General features: G+C 41.2%; 1 protein-coding gene across 1 annotated transcript in view; it reads right to left on the bottom strand.

Moving 5' to 3' along the window:
* The window catches only part of BTK (Bruton tyrosine kinase), a 31,968-nt gene extending 18,967 nt beyond the window's left edge, over positions 1–13,001 (bottom strand). The window contains exons 1-5 of the mRNA XM_020872940.2: positions 12,848–13,001; positions 4,542–4,708; positions 3,887–3,985; positions 1,982–2,050; positions 452–533 (exon numbers count right to left, since the gene is read on the bottom strand). Of these exons, the coding sequence (XP_020728599.1) occupies positions 452–533; positions 1,982–2,050; positions 3,887–3,985; positions 4,542–4,682 (391 nt within the window). The 5' untranslated portion in view covers positions 4,683–4,708; positions 12,848–13,001. The remainder of the gene's footprint in view (positions 1–451; positions 534–1,981; positions 2,051–3,886; positions 3,986–4,541; positions 4,709–12,847) is intronic.
* Between the last annotated feature and the right edge of the window lie 4,083 nt (positions 13,002–17,084).

The following is a 17,084-nucleotide window of genomic DNA, read 5'->3' as shown; positions in this document are numbered from 1 at the left end:
GTGCCACACCACACCACCATTGTAAACTGGTGTAAAGAATGGGACCTTTTTGTAAGTAGGGAAATGGAGGAGCTTATAATTACAAAATTGCATTAAAGAGACAGTGGAAGAACTGAGTTGAAACTCTTAGTCTAACACCTGATCTTTCATCAAATAAGATGGAATATTATTGTCAATTGTATCACTAATATTGAAGAAAATGAAATATTTCTTGCCCCCCCTTCTCCTTTCTCATTCTCTCCCTCCTTCCCTTTCCCCCTTTCTTTTTTTGCCTCCTTTCTTACATCCATTCTTTTTTCTTCTCTCCTTCTCCCTCTCTACTTCCCTCCCTGTCCCCATTTTCTTTCCTTCTTTCTTTCTCTATCTTTTTCTCCCTCTCTCAATTTTCCTCTTTCCTTCCTCCCTCCCTTCCTTCCTTTGGAAACTAGTTTATTTTCCAAATAATTCTCACCATTTTTGAGCTGGTGAATCCAACGCTTCCTCAGTTCTTCGGTTGGGGAGAAGACATAGAGAGGCCCTTCATCATATACAACCTGGGGCAATGGACACATAGACTTCAGCAGTTAGGAGTCGGAAAAAAAATAAAGCCCTTGAAGGAACTAATCTTAAGCTACAACTTTGTATAATGACAGTGGAATACAAAAAGGCAGGATCTTCAGTGAGCAGTGGGGCTGGTGTCATGAGAAGAATCCCTGAACAATTCATATCCAAGGATGTAGGACTAAGAAACTCTTAGCTTTGTGAATTCTAGGTCCTCCTGAATTGTGTTTCAATTTGTGTGTAATATTAGTTCATAATCTTTGTGTTTCTCCAATGAAGGATATTTTATGATCTTATTAAGCTTTGTATAGAAGATAATTGAAGTAATGATTTATGTAACAAGTCTTGATTAGTACATATGAATTATAAACTTCATCAATATGAGCAAAATTTTAACTCATGTCTAATTTTCCCCCCAATGCCTAGTGGCATCCCCTAGCCAATATTAGCCAAAATAAACTAAGTTTGGAACTACAGACCTATTTCAAAAAGAGTGAAGTATATATTAAGCAGCATCATCAAATCAGTCAGTAGTTTTTGAACACTACACATGTACAAGACGTTGTGCTAGGTGTTATGGAGATGTACAAAACATGTAAAACATGGTTTCAATACTCACAGATTTAGTAGACATCATCACAGTAGATTCTAAAGTCAAATGTAAATTAATTTTGAATTATCTGCTATTTACCATTATCCACCAGGCCAGTTACAACATCAACTTAGTGAAAAACAATGGTAGTAAAAACTGTCTAAAACAACCCTCCCTTTACAGGTTTTGTAAACTTTGTTATAGTCAGGGACATGAACAAGATCCTTTTACATTTTTTCTTTTTGCTTGTTAGTCTTGCTGTGCTCATAAATCCATGACAGAAAGCCCCCTCCCCTGAGACTTTCCACTTCCTTTTCTGGCTTTCACTGTTGCACAGACTGCTTTATTCACGGTATGTAGCCTACAGAGTTCTAAGGACATAAGCAAACCAAATCAGAGATTAGTTGAATCTGAAGCTCTTGCTCTCTTTGATGGCTTACATTGCATCTATCAAACAGATGTCTATGTGGCTCTTCAGTTATCCCAGACTTGAATAGAATTTAAGTTTATACGTAAATCTAATAAGTCTTCCCCACACTGAACTTCCTAATACTACTCCTTCCCTCCCCTTTTCTGTCTTTTCAACCCACATGACCACCATTAGACAGATAGGCAGAACCAGAAGGAAGTGAAATGCTCACTCAACAAACAGCATCTTTCTCAATGCAGTTATCATATACAAGACACACCATAGTAGAATTAGTGCCATTATGGATTCTCTTTGAGGTGTAAAGAGTAAAAAAAGCTATGTTTGACTGGAAAATAGAAAAGCAAACACCCTCAGCCCATGTCATCCCTGATGATTACATTACAGGTCCCCTTGTGAGCTAATAAGAGAAAATACCTCACCTGGAAGGGGTAAGGGAACCTTTCAATAATTGAGATCTGCTCAATTTCACTGCACTCTTCTCCCCTTCTCTGCAATGACAGAAAAAATCATAGTTATTGGTTGATGCATTACTCTTTTCTGGATTTCCTAAGGTACTGGGAGTCTTTTGCAGTGGTTCCACAAGACTATCCTGCACGGACAATGCTAATCCTTAGTGATGGCTTCCTATATTCCAGTGGGGACACATAGCCATAGGATCCAGCACACCCTCATTCAAAAAACTCTCAAATTATTGAGGAAATGGAGGTTACTCAATAAATGATGCTGGGACAAACATTTAACCACTAATATTGGCAGAGGTAGGAGAGTAGTTAAGGTAGCTATTTCACACCATACACTGAAGTAAATTCCAGATGGATTCAAGAGCTTATGAAGAAATGAAACTATGAATAACAGAAAAAAGTGAATATTTATATATAATTTTGTGAGAGGCAAGGCCTTTCTAATATAATGCTAAAAGTTAAGAACAATTGAGAGGAAGATGAGCTAATTTGATGACATAGACTTTAAAACACAGTATGGTTTAAAAAAATAAACAAAATTCAAAGATAAATGAAAAACTGGAAAAATATTTTCAACATATATTATCATGTTAATATATCTAGATCTCTTAAAAAGTACTAGGAATAAGGTAAATATTTCAATAGAAAAAAGGGCCAAAAAATTAACAGGCAATTCACAAATGGAAAAAAGTATAAATGAGCTGTAGATGTATAATTGAGTATCAAAAAAATGACAAAATAAGTCAGCAATTAAATATCATTTTTGGCCTTCAAATTAGCAAATATTTAAATTATCTGGTGTTGAAAAGAATGTAGAGGAATAGATACTCTCATATACAGCTTGTGGGAGTATATAATATTCAGATTCTACTTCTACAAAATGAAATAGAATAAAACTATAAAAATAACCAAACTGTACAGATTTCCTAAAGAACAAAATATTACTCCTAGGAAGTTGTTATAAAGGAAAGAATAACAAAGATGCATAAAGATGTATGCAAGAATGTTCCCCTCAACATGATTTCTGATATAAAATAATTGGAAACAATTTAAATGTCTAGTAATAGGAGACTGGTTGAACAAATTAGAATATATCCACGATAGGGAACACTATATAGTCATTAAAATCATGTTATTAAAGATTACCTATTGTCCTGGGGAAAAGTTTTCATATATTGTTAAATTGAAAATGTAAGTGGCAAAGCAAGATGTTTAGTATGATTCTGTGTTTTAAATATATAACATGTATAATAGTGTGAGTGTATGTGTTGTTAATGGAGAAAAACATCAGTAAGTCCATACATGAGCATGTTAATAGTTGTTTTAGCTAAATGAGATTATGCATAATTTTATCTTCTTTATGTGCTTTCTTTGTATTTTGCAGAGTTTCTGTAATAAATATGCATTTACTCTTGTCATCAGAAAAAAATGATATTTAAAAAAATCAGGAAATCAGTAGATGTTATGTCTTCAGGGAAATGAGAGAAGAAGCAGTGAGAATCTCAAGACTCAGAGCCCTAGGGTTCTGGCTTGCAGACTAACTCAAGCCTGTAAATCTGATCCCGGTGATTGAGGGAGTAAAACCAATCATCTCTGATCAGCTTGAACACTTGATCTGATATCATCTTAAAATTGATGTTACAAGTTTTCCAGTTAAGTGAGTTGTTCTGCATCTGGGGAAAAAGACGTTGAGACTCAGCATAACGAATATGTGGTGGAGTAAAGAGCATATTGGTATAAGGGACCTTTATGTGTCCCACACTGCACAATATCACCAGTTTATTTACTGTTTATTGACGTGTTCCAAGTTTCTGAACTCCACCCCACCCCCTGCTCCTGGTTCTAACAATGGTCTCTTCTCACCGGAATCTGTCTTTCAGGGGGAGGATTTTTCTCAGGAACCACTGTTTCAACGCAGGTGATCTTCTCAACATCTATTGAACCCTTCTTACTGCCTCTTCTCTGAGAAAGAGAATGAGGAAGAAATGGAGAAAGGTTAAGAGTGATTAAGCAACCAGATGATTAGATTTTGCTATTTCATCATTCAACATAGTGAGGTGACACCCACACTCTATACCAGGACCTGTCATTTTGAATAAATGAGCAAACAAACCAAACCCAAACAACTTCCAGATCTATTAACCTGATCTTTTTTAACTACCAGATGGAGGGCAAATGCTATAGAAGAGTGGTTGACTATGTGTGCCTTTAACATAAAAAAATAAGGAAACAATTTCCAACTCTTGGATTTCATTCTCAACAATCATTTAATGAATGCTCACCAACTTCGAAAATCCATGGTGAGATTTCCCTGATAGCTTCTTAGCACCTTTGAATTTTTGTTCCAGTATGACTTCCCAGTTCTAGGTTAGGAAATACTTTGCTGAGTTTGAAGTGTACTTAGGTCCCTTCCATCCTGCTCCACCCCCCAACTCCAACCGAAAAGGATCTACCTTCTCACCAAGGCAGATTTAAGGCCAAGTCCTTAAAACTCAGGTTTCACAGCAGAGAAACTTACCCCACGTTCAAAGTCATATTCATAGTAGGAAAGTTTTTGCATGGTTAAGAGAAAGAGGCGCTTCTTGAAATTTAAAGGTGATGTTTTCTTTTTCTGCTGGGATCGCTTCAGGAAGATGCTCTCCAATATCACTGCAGCCATCGCTTCTTTCTGGAGCTCACTGGGTGCTATTGATAATGAAAGTTTTTGAGGACCCAGCACATTGATCCTTCTCATCCCTCCTGGTTCCCCCTCAGCCTAGCCACCTACTTTCAAATAGAACAGAAATGTTCAAAGCTAACAAAGAACCATCTTCTTACCTTGATGTCCTCCTTCCATAACCCTCATTGCTGCCAATTTTCAGGTATAATGGATGCACACTCAATTGGGATGATTGGTTCTACATCATGAGTTCGTATAAACTGGGTTCTTGCATAAGTCAATGGAGTGTTCTGGATATCAAGGACATGTACCATGTGCTTGGTAACGTCTAGAAGCAACTCTACTCTAACCACCCTTTTACTAAATGTGCAGAATCTGTGAACAATAAAAAGTCTCGGTGCAGCTGTTGGCCCTAATATCCCCAGAAGGTATAATGCAGGTGCCAGAACTCCACTGAGGCAGATATTGGACTTTCAGTTCCCGGTTTCCTAGACAGTGAGTGTAATTTTTCATACCTTGTCCCACTGGGGTCTGTAACCAAGGGGTCTAATAAGGATATGGAGGCTGCACCTGCAGTTGTGGACATATACTAACTGCCACCCAACCGATTTTGCCCATCCTTTGTAGTTCTGGCTGAGCTTTGTTCTAAAATTGAAAAACAATTTTTGAGAGGCAGTTGTTTTGCTGGTTTTTGCTTTTCCCTTCCTTTTTGCTTAGATGCATTCTTTCAGATAGGATCATCAACTCTTAGAGATGCCGTCTTTGATCATTTATGAAAAGTAACTTGTTTAGTCTCTACAAACTTAATGATAATTCAGAAAGATTCAGTTTGGGTAACTGAAATATACAAAGGCAAAGAAAGTTACACAAAGTCACCCTTGGTTTTTTTTTTAATTCACACAAAACACACAGTTATTCACTTAAATGCACCATCTTGTAATATTAACCCACAGCTTTCATTAGAAAGATAAAGTGAAGACATAAATACTGACACAAAAACAGAGCACTAAAAAATTCTGAAAAAAAAAAAATCACCAAATGATCAGCCTCTTCCCCATCCAGTTTTGTTGGAGGTAAGTTCTTTTCCTGAAGGGGATAGGTTTTGTTTTGTTTTAACTAAATTCCTTATGCTTTTGGTGGCAGAATAAAGTCAGTAGTTTTTTCCTACTTGACAAACATAAGTTACTTCTCACACCAGGAAAGCAAGGGAATGGTTTGTATCGAAGTCTGAGGCTATCCACACTATTATTTTGCTCTTTCTTGTGGTGTAAACAGTTCTATTATTGTACTGAGGAGACAAAAATAGGTTACAGGAACACCAGGGATGTTCAGAATGATCACTTTGCTACTTGTTCATCGTCTGGATGCCACTGTTCTCTGGTGATAGATTTGTTCAACTTTTTATAAATGATCTTTTGAGAAAATTGGGCCAAGAAGTACACTTTTCCCTATACCTTGCCACACAGCTCTGTTCCCTGACTCCCGGGTTTAAATCTTCTCTCACAGGAGTGATAAACTGACAAGAGTTATAGCATTCAGATTCAGCTCAATCCCCAAAAAGAGTTTTTGTAACATTAAGATTTTTCATTTAATCAGAAGTAGTGATAACCGACTAATAATGGTTGGCTCTCAGGTACTGCCAACTCATCGAGATCCTGTACTAATATCATGTTTGTTCCCATGGTGAATTCCAGTTAAGTACCTATTCACAACCAAAGATTCAACTTAGAAAAAAGAAAGTAATACCCTAAAGAAGTCATGACCAGTAAAAAAAAAAACATGACCAGTAAATTGGTCCAGAAGCATCTGAACAAACCACGTCCAGTTGTGCCTCTTTTAGCTGAGTAAAGCACACCCATCATTTTACCTTTAGGTTTGTTGCAAGCTCTTGGTGAATACACTCCCCGCTCGACCCAGCATCTGTTTCAGCCTTGGCCTCTCCTCTTATTTCCCATAAGACAGGCCCTTCTGGAAGCTGCCTCTTCTTTTTGTTTTTCAGAACAAATCCAGTTTGTACAAGAGGAAGCCTTCCTCTCTTTCAAGTGTCTGTCTTGGGGTAGGGTTTAGAGCTGGTCTAAGTATGAGGAAGTAAGTACGCCTCTCACTAGCCATCGCCTCTCTGAGCATGGGGTGAAATGGCCTCTACCTGTAGGTCACCGAACTGGAGGACTGCTGGGACTTCCATGGCCTGATTGCTCCCTCTTCGATTGCTTCCCCCTATTCCTTGTGATCCATTCAAGACACACATGGTCTGACAATGTGGTAGCTCTTCCTTAGTCACCATTGGTCCATTAATGGTGAAAGGAGAGGCATCTGCTTTTATATCTTCCTGAAGGTTGGTGTGTAATGGACACTTTGCTTTAGAGGATAGTTGCAGCTTCTTTGGGTACTTATTATGGAAGGTCCTAATTTTTTTCTAACAATTTCAGCAGCCCACAGAGTCAACTGACCACAAAGATGCACAGTGAGGGCTGACCCTGCACCTCACTCAAGTGGTGGGGGTGGGGTGGAAACGGAAGTGACATGAATGTTACAGACACACATACACACACACACACACACATCATATAGGGAAAGAAAGAGGAGAAAAAAGAATAGACACACACAGTTTTTCATTTAAAAAATAAAGTTACAGTGTTATGATGTTCTCTTTATTAATCTACAGGTGCAGGATTTTCACACGGCCACATTGTGCAGCCTTTAGGTTCCCTATGGAGCAGTAGAGTTCCAAAAGAGAATGCTTAGTAGTAAGAGTTCAGCCATTTAAAAAAACTGCCCTATGCCAAGGAATTAATAAAAATAGCACTTGCAGAATTGGGAAAGTAAACCACCTTTGATTCCTATCTTTGCTCATCATTAGGGACAACATCAGAGCAAAAATCAGAAAACGGCTCAGCCCGGCTATGATTAGGAAAGGTCTTGGGAGATGCTAGTTAGAAACAGTCAGTCATAGTTCAAATAACTACTAAAACAGAAATATCCAATAAGCTGCATTTTGTGTTTACTTCTCCTTTAAAGCATTACTTAATTGCCCAGCAAGATTCTAGCCATTCCCTTTTCTCCCCAGGGGAATGGGAGGAAACTCCTGCTTCTCTTAGTGCAGTCCATCATCACACATTTTACACACATTTTTTCATTTACCCCTTATGACAAACAGGAAAGCAAGACTCATGGAGGTTATGTGACTTGCCTAGATCTATCCATTTGTGACTCCACAGCCTTGTCGTTTCTAGTTGTACCTCATTGCCTCCCAGAGGGAATTTTGTTTTTTGCCTTCAGTGAAGTGTGATGTCATTCACCTCAACACTCTGTCACTGCCCATGGCTATCATCAAAGAGCAGTGGGGACAGAACCCTCTCCATCTTCTAAGAACTTTCAACAAAGGAGGAAATGGTGGTAAGTGTGGGGATAAGTAAGAAAGAATTCAGGATCCAGGGGCACTTTCCTCTGCAATATTCCTCTAAATATGAAAGGATGGTCTGTCCCATTTAACTGATAACAGTACTTTTTCCCATATGAGGGCTCTTCTCAGTTCCACCAGGGTTTTCTTATGTTTTCCTTTAAATCCTCTCTAAGGAGATCTTGTTTAACTGGTGGATTTTTAGATTCACCAGCTATTTTTTCCTTCAGGATTTTTCATTGTTAAAGGGATAGAAGCATAGCGTTTATGTGGAACACCAACTCTTTGTTCTAGGGTTGTTATTGCTTACTGTGCATATAAAACTTTGTTTGAATGTACTTTCTTTTATATTATGAAATATAGGCAGAAAGAAAAGAAAATAACATTACACTCATGGGTTCACCATTAGCTCTATAGAATCCTAACATTGTGCCACTTTGTTTCTGTTTTTCTTTTTTTTTAAGAACTATAATACTATCCGTACAGTCAAAACTCCCTTGTGTGCTCTTTCACAATTTTAGTCCCCTCCCTCCCTACAGGCTATTAATATCTGGAATTTAGCATTTAGCATTCCTAGGCATGTTTTTATATTATTACTATGTAATAGGTAATAGTAGGCAAGTAATAGTAGGTAATATTACTATTACTATGTAATAGGTAATAGTAGGTATTACCATGTAATAGGTAATACTAAGTAAGTATCCAAAAGAGATATTTAGCATTGGTTTACACATTTCACATTTGAATTTATGTGTTACATACTGTTTAGCAACTTGCTTTTTTTCTCAATGTAACACTTTATGATTTTTTTTTTACTTTGGTAGCTCTAGTTCATATATTTTAATTCATTTTGATATGTATCAAGTATTCTATATGATGAATACATCACATTTATCTGTTCTCCTATTGATGGATACTTAGATTATTTGTTTTCAATTATAAAGAATGCTACCATGAACATTCTTGTACCTGTGGTCATAGTTTTCCACTCTCAGAATGAATTCTCAGTTACTTAGTCAAAGTGGCAAACCCAGTCCAGCTTGCGTGTTGGACTATGCACTTTATGTAATCCCTTGTTCCTTTTTTAGTTCAATCTTCCTGAGTGTTTTCTATGAAATCTGGTAGAATTATCAGTGGTCTCTAAGTACAGTAGAGTATACTGATAGGCCTACTACAAATCTCTTCTCAGGTCCAAGAAGCATCTCTCAGGTTTTGATTGAGATTTTGATTGAGAATTTCCCCATCTCGGAACCAGAAGAGAAGTTGTCATTAAAATATTATACCCATAGCAACAAAGAGCCATAATTACTCTTGTTAAGTCCTCAAAAAGGTCTGTTCAGGTCCCAGTGAAAGCTAATTATTTGATGATGTTTCAGGGTCAGTGCTACAGGTGACCAAATTTGTGATGAAGACTTCCAGCAAAATCAGTTTCCTGGCTGCTGGCTAATCTGGGAAATTCTCATCTACTGCAATCATTTCTCGGAGGAGGCAATGGCACCCCACTCCAGTGCTCTTGCCTGGAGGATCCCAGGGACGGGGGAGCCTGGTGGGCTGCCGTCTATGGGGTCGCACAGAGTCGGACACGACTGAAGCGACTTAGCAGCACCAGCAGCAGCAATCATTTCTAAGAGGTCTCAGCACTCTGGTTCTTCTTCAGCATTTCATGTTGTTAACATTTTAAAATTTTCTTCTATGGTTTTGGACACTTCTGGGTCTCTGTCAACTCTTCTGCCCTGCACTAGACACAATAGATTCTGGCCAAGTGATGAAAGGAGAGCCAGATAACCAATCTGCAAGTTTACCCTGAGCAACAGGTAATACTTTCAGCATTGCTTCTTTGCCCTGAGGGTGACTTCTAGGATGTCCGTCTTTCACTCTGGATTTGTGTGACCCTTTGGCCTTCTTTCTCAATTTAGCTTTTGTTTTCCCTGGTTTAAACATATTATTTTTTCCCTCAATGTCACAGTAAAACATGTTCATTATAGAAAACATTTTAAGTACAGGGATATTAAAAAGGAAACAACAGTTATAAGCTCATTATCCAGACACATTAATCTTTAGGTATGTTTCCTTCCATTCTTTTTCTCTGTTTTTCTGACTATATTTGAGATCATATTGCACCTAATATTTATAGTTTGCTTATTTTTCTTATTCTTATACTTAGATACTTATTACCTAAGTATCCATCCATCCATCCATTCACCCAACATACGTTGTCCACAAAATATCTAAAGTTCTTGTTTAACATTATTCCGGATATTTTCCCATGTTGTTAGGATCTCTATATAAACACCATATATTGAGTCAAAAAGTTTGTGCCTTTTGCATTTTGAAATATATTGACAAAATAGTTTCCAGAAACACTGTAACTGATTTCCACTCCAAATAGTTTTGGAGAACCTATTTTTCCATACTTATGTCTCTTTTCTGCTCCACTTCTAATCAGTTTCTTTTTATTCTGTTTCTATTACAGATAAATATGTAGGAAGGAGTTTAACTATAGTTCATTTTCATTTTGGGAATGCAAGGCAGGGAGAATAGCTTCTCCTGGAAGTTCAGCTAACTGATGTTAACCCTGAGGGCATGTGGTAATTGCTCACAGAGAGGGAGGTGGAAAGCCTGGGATTAAGGCTTTTGCTTTTCAAATGCTCTCCCAACACCCTCAGCCAGTGCACATGAACCTCCAGAGAAACCGAAAGTCACACGTGGCCCATTTGTTTCAGGGTCCTCAGAGCATTTCTCTCTCCCCCTCCCCCTGATGGCTTCATTTGCATAACCCAGCAGTTTTGGAGTGAATTAGGTCAAGGTCTGTCTCTAACTTCTTACTGAGCACTGCCTCCCTGAAAATTCTACGTCACTCTTATTCCCAGGTCCTAGCCATCAGATATTGGCATGGCATCCACAGGCAAAAAGCAGCAGGTGTTTGATGATTCTTTGGAGAATATTCAGACTGGTTTTCAAAAGCCATGTCTTCCCCTTTACTTAAGTCACTTCCTGGTACGGGTCTACTCCACTGAAAGGAAACTCTCTATAGGAAATTTGCTCGAATGGAAATAGTATATCATACTGATGATAATTTTAAATTGCACCCAGACCCTAGAAGTGGATGGAAAGTTGCACTAGTTCTCACCATGAGGAGTTTACGAAAGATTCTAAACAAACACATCGCTAGCCATAAGCCACAGAAATTTGGACTTGAAAGCAAGTAGTCAGTTTAAGTAGTCTGAAGGGGTCAGAATAGACCAGACAGGGCTAACACTAAGGGATTCCATTTCAGTAGAATGCTTTAGATTATTTAGGGTATTTGCATCTTGTGGCTTATTTGGTAGATGACATTTTTTATCAAATAACTGAGGCTCCAAGAGGCCGTAGCACCCTTGGTCAGGGGCTTGGCATGCAAAATGAGGGAAGGAGCAGAAGCAGCATGTAACTAACAGCACAGAAGATAACCCCTGAGCTGTACAGAGCCCTGCCTCTGGGCTCTGCTGCTGCCCTATCTTCGGAAACAAACAACATGAGACAGAGACTTGGAGCTTGCAGAGCAGGGTGACTGGGAAACTGGACCGGGATTCCATTTGGAGATCCCACACTCACCCAGGGATGTCTTGGTCAGGGCCAGCAATCTCTTTTATTCTAGACACCACATATTTGTTCTAGAAGGGCCCTCTGGGGACCCTGACAGGTCTCAGGCAGAATACAAATAATAGCAAACACTGAGATAGGGACACTGACTATTGCTGCATCCCATTTTAACTACTTTACATAGGATAACACACTGCTCACGACAATCCTATGGGGAAGGCACTAGGCAAGTAGGGGGAAAGGGCAAAGGGAAAACAGCAGGGGAAGAAAGGGGTAAGAAGAATTCACTGAGATTCCCCATGAATTTACTATGCATTGACTCTGTTCTGGGGTGGTCATGAACAAAATAAAGGAGGGAATAAAGAAGAGGGGATACGGGTAGAGAAAGGAGAAGGTGGAAGAGGAGGAGAAGGGGGAGGCAGATGAAGAGGAGAGGAAAGGAGAGAAGCAAACGATGGAGCCTAGAAAAAAAAAAGCCATGCACATGGCAGGCAGTTTTAATAGGAAAAATCTTCCCCGCGACCTCTGGGGTTGGCCACACTGTCTGGGCCGTGAGGCTGAGGCTGACTTCTGGCCCAGTCTCTTACCCACTGTTACCACGAGGTTGGCACACACAGTCCTTCCAACAAGGCAGCTCTGATCCCAGCAATACTGGCCCAATGCAGCCAGAGGCTTTCCACTCTGGTTGAGCCTTTCCGTAGCTTACAGAACTCAAAAGCATGTGCGCTTTGACCAGTTTTTTAAGACAATCTGCCTCTTAAAAATTTCTTCTTCCAAAGGTCTCATTGACACAAGGATCCATTTGGGGTCTTCTGACAATATTACCCAAACAGTTTATTTTTATCCTGGCTTATTTAGCCACAGGAATGAAAGCTTACTTTTCTGCCAAATTGTGCAGAGTTGCCTCTTTCCAACATCTGCTACCTGTTCAGATGGTCACCTCATATCACTTTTTTTTCTTCTTGTCTCCACCCAACTATAACCTCCCCAGAAAAGACCCTTCCAGCCTCTTCTGATCATCAGAAGGGACTACCAGGGCCTTGGGCTGATGACACTCCCACCCTCCATCAGCCTCCTCTGGCCTCAGACTACATGGCACCAGCCACGCTTTCTCTCTGACCTTCAAGGTCCCAGGAAAGGCAGTTGCTGCTGCTGTCCAGCCCTTGCCATGCCCCGGACCCACCTCAGTTCTGACTTTAATGCAGGCAGCTCCCCGGATGCATTGAGATGCCGGGACTTGGAAGTTGGGACTCGTTGTCAGAAGACACTGGCCCTGGAGACATATTCTTACAGTCCAGAGAGGAAGGACAGTCTGAGCAAACCCCACCCTTTCACAGCCACTCAGTTCCCTTTTTTTGTTTCCTGACTTAAACCAATGTCTTTTTTTTTCTTCTTCTTCTCAGCAGCATGGTATCTGGTTCCCTGCTGCTGTCCTTATTCCACCCCCCTCCCCCCGAGCAGTCCCCGCCCTTCATTTGCTTGGGACCTCTGACAGTACTAGTTGAGTCTGCTCTGAAAGAACTCTTCTCTACATGACTGGGGCTACTGAGACTCTAGACCAGGTTGGGTTGAGCAGACATGTCCTCAGGCCAACCTCCCCAACGTAAAGGGACGACATCGCTAAAGGACCATTGGGATGGTCAACACAGGGAGTGGAGACTTCCAGAAAAGAGGAGAAATGCAGATCTGTGGAGACAAAACAAAGGGACTGGCGAGGGAGGGTGTCTTTAGCTTCTCATGTCCTCTAAGGCAGAGACTCAAGGCAACACAGTTAAACTTGACAGTGAAGGATGGAGACTGTTGATGAAGGGACCCCAAAGTACAGATCCTGACAGAGGTAGAGACAAGACTTCCCCCTGCTGAGTCATTTTCTAAGAAAGCACTTTTTTTTCCTACAGATAAAAATGTCTGAGTGTAAGCCCACACACTGACATGTGTCCTTCCCATTTTCTGTGGATGCTGATTTTCTCCATTTTAGATTCGGCCTCGGAGATTAACTCTTCATTTACAACTTTCTCTTTGGTCTCATAAAAGATGTGTTGCTTGAAGCCTGAATGTTTCCTCAGCCACCTTCTAGCTCACATTCTAGCAGCAATTGTCTCTAGGAGGGCTCTGCTAGGACATACAGATAGTACTGGCCATAGACCATGATGGCCACAGAGCCCTGGGTGACTGATCTGCTTGCCCATCTTGACACATCAGCCACTGCCATATTTACTTGCCCTAGGCGCCATATGTAGGGCTCCCCTGGTAGCTCAGCTGGTAAAGAATCTGCTTGCAATGCAGGAGACCTGGGTTCGATCCCTGGGTTGGGAAGATCCCCTGGAGGAGGGCATGGCAACCCACTACAGTATCCTTGCCTGGAGAATCCCCATGGACAGAGGAGCCTGGTGGGCTATGGTCCATGTGGTTGCAAAGAGTTAGACACGATTGAGTGACTAAGCACAGCACAGCACAGCACAGGTGCTATATGTAGAAACAGATCATAAATCCCACTAGAAGTCTGTTAGAATTTTTAAGGGAACAAGACATTTTTCAAAAGTATTTGTAGGCTAGTTGACTAGTTAATCCTCACATCCACACAAGATAAAGGGGCAGCCAGTGTTGCACGATCTATTTTATTGACAATTTCTATCCTTTCACCAGTCACCTCTGAATAGGTGCTCCAGGGGTCTGCCTGAGAGTTGGTCACAGACACTCACTTTCCCTCACTCTGCCCATGCGCATTCCTCTCACACACTTGTCCAGGTGACAGAAGGAGTGCACCCAAATAGTGCCAATGTCTAGATGTAGGTAAGTGAACAAGTCACATACACTGAGAGGCCAGGCTACGTCTAGGAGTCCTGTGTTCAATTCTGAGTTCCTCATCTTAAGGGTAATCAATGAGCAGGATCATGTTCAAACCAGAGACCAGGATTGGTGAAGGAATCTAAACCAAAGCCATGCCACATGAGGTGTGATAGAAAGAACTAAGGTCCATTAGACTAAGAGAGGCCATGTCCATTGTCTTCATATTTCCATGTAGCTAACGTCAGAAATCTCTAGAAACACCTCGAAGGCCAGTAACACTGCATAAGAGCCTGAGGAGAAGAAGGAAATGCTCTGAGCCTATAGGTTGGCTGTTGGGCAAAGAAACTTTCGGGAAATGTGGTAGGCAGTGGTAATGTTTTTATCTCATTCCCAGACACTGCTCAACAAAATAGAGCTGATCAGAGTCAGCTCTAGACTCAAGGGTGTTCCTGGAGGGTAATGCAAGCACGAACTCCAGGTTCCTTAGCCTCTAATCTAGCAACACCTCCTCCTGGGTCTCTGCCAATTCTGTCTCTTCATCATTCTCTACTCTGTAGATGCTCCTGCTGCCCTTTGTGATGCCATGGTGAGGTACCAGGCTGTGGTCTTGAAACTACCTGGGATCAAATTCCAGCTCCATATAATAACCACTGGTGTGACTTTGGGTAATGTCATACCATTAAATTAACTTTAATGTCTCATGCCTGTTAAATACTAATAAAGGTATATATCACCTGGGTTGTTAGGATTAAAACAGGTAGCATGTGAAGTAGTTAGGAAAATGCCTGGCATATAATAAGTGTTCAATAGTTGTTAGTTATTATAATTATGACCAACCTAGACAGCATATTAAAAAGCAGAGACATTACTTTGTCAACAAAGGTCCGTCTAGTCAAGGCTATGGTTTTACCAGTGGTCATGTATGGATGTGAGAGTTGGACTATAAAGAAAGCTGAGCACAGAAGAATTGATGCTTTTGAATTGTGGTGTTGGAGAAGACTCTTGAGAGTCCCTTGGACTGAAAGGAGATCCAACCAGTCCATCCTAAAGGAGATCAGTCCTGGGTGTTCATTGGAAGAACTGATGTTGAAGCTGAAACTCCAATACTTTGGCCACCTGATGCAAAGAGCTGACTCACTGGAAAAGACCCTGATGCTGGGAAAGATTGAGGGCAGGAGGAGAAGGGGACGACAGAGGATGAGATGGTTGGATGGCATCACTGACTCAATGGACATGGGTTTGGTGGACTCTGGGAGTTGGTGATGGACAGGGAGGCCTGGCGTGCTGCAGTTCATGGGGTCACAAGGAGTTGGATACGACTGAGCAACTGAAGTGATTATAATTACCAGGCCACAACAATCATATTATGGTAAAGGAACCCAAGCTCTGGAGTCAGATCACCTGTGTTTGTACCCTGGTTCTATTAAATACTATTGTGTGTGTTTAGTCCCTTCAGTCGTGTCCAACTCTTTGAGATCCCATGGACTGTTAGAGACCCCTGCCAGGCTCCTCTGTCAATGGGATTCTCCAGGCCAGAATACTGGAGTGGGTTGCCATTTCCTCCTCCAGACTAAATACTATCAGCATTGGGCAAATTGTTTAACACCCTATGACTTCAGTTTCCTCTACTGTAAAATGGAAATAATAGTATCAGCTACCTCCTAGAATTACTGTGAGAATCTTATGGGACAATTCACTTAAAATGCCCAGAACCCTTCAGTCTTTCTCTGCTGGACTCTCTTGAAACCTGGCACATGCCTTCCACCGGATGTGCAGAGAAGTGAGCTGCTGGATACGTTCTATCTTTTGGCCTGGTTATTGCCGTTGTTGGAGCTGAACAATTTCATCCTCACTTTGCAGAACCTAGGGCAGCCAACTTGCTCCCTAAACAAATGGGGGCTGTTTAATGCTGAGCACTGTTCCTTTCTTACAAAGTATTTAGTCTGTAATTATACATTTATGAGGGCTTCCCAGGTGGCTCAATGGTAAAGAACCCGCCTGCCAATGCAGGAGACCTAAGAGACTGCCTGTTCGATCCCTGGGTTGGGAAGATGCCCTGGAGTGGTGCATGACAACCCACTCCAGTATTCTTGCTTGGAGAATCCCATGGACAGAGGAACCTGGCAGGCTACAGTCCATAGGGTCGCAAAGAGTCGGACACCTGAAGCGACTAAGCCTGTCCACCCTCCGCTAGAACGGTGCCCAACACAGAATAGGCATTCAATAAACATTTGTTGAATGCACCAAATAGCGATGTGATAGATGAACTAGAGCACTGGCTCCCTGTAAGCGTTCAGTGAACCGATAGTTCACTGAAAGATGTCGTTCCCAGTGACCTGGAAGTGGAACAGGAATCGGACATGAAGGTGGAGGGCTCGTACAGTTCACTCTGGTCCTGGCTTCCCTCAAGGATAGGCACATGGAAGCTAGACGGTCTGGAAGCACTGCTTCCTTCACTTACCGCTGCTACGCAGCAGTATCTGCCAAAAGTGAGGAAGCGAGGAAAAGCTGCAAAGCTGGAGGGGGGCGAGAGGAAGTTGAAGAGAGTAGATCAGCCTCAGCCGGAGCCCTTCTTTAAGCTTGCGCCTGCAGCTCTGAGTTGAGTCCTCTCAGACGCCAGAGGGAGGTGT

Source organism: Odocoileus virginianus, chromosome X (assembly GCF_023699985.2).
Source record: "Odocoileus virginianus isolate 20LAN1187 ecotype Illinois chromosome X, Ovbor_1.2, whole genome shotgun sequence".
Lineage (NCBI taxonomy): Eukaryota > Metazoa > Chordata > Mammalia > Artiodactyla > Cervidae > Odocoileus > Odocoileus virginianus.
The sequence above is the reverse complement of the archived record's forward strand: the minus strand, read 5'-3'. Positions and strand labels throughout refer to the sequence as shown.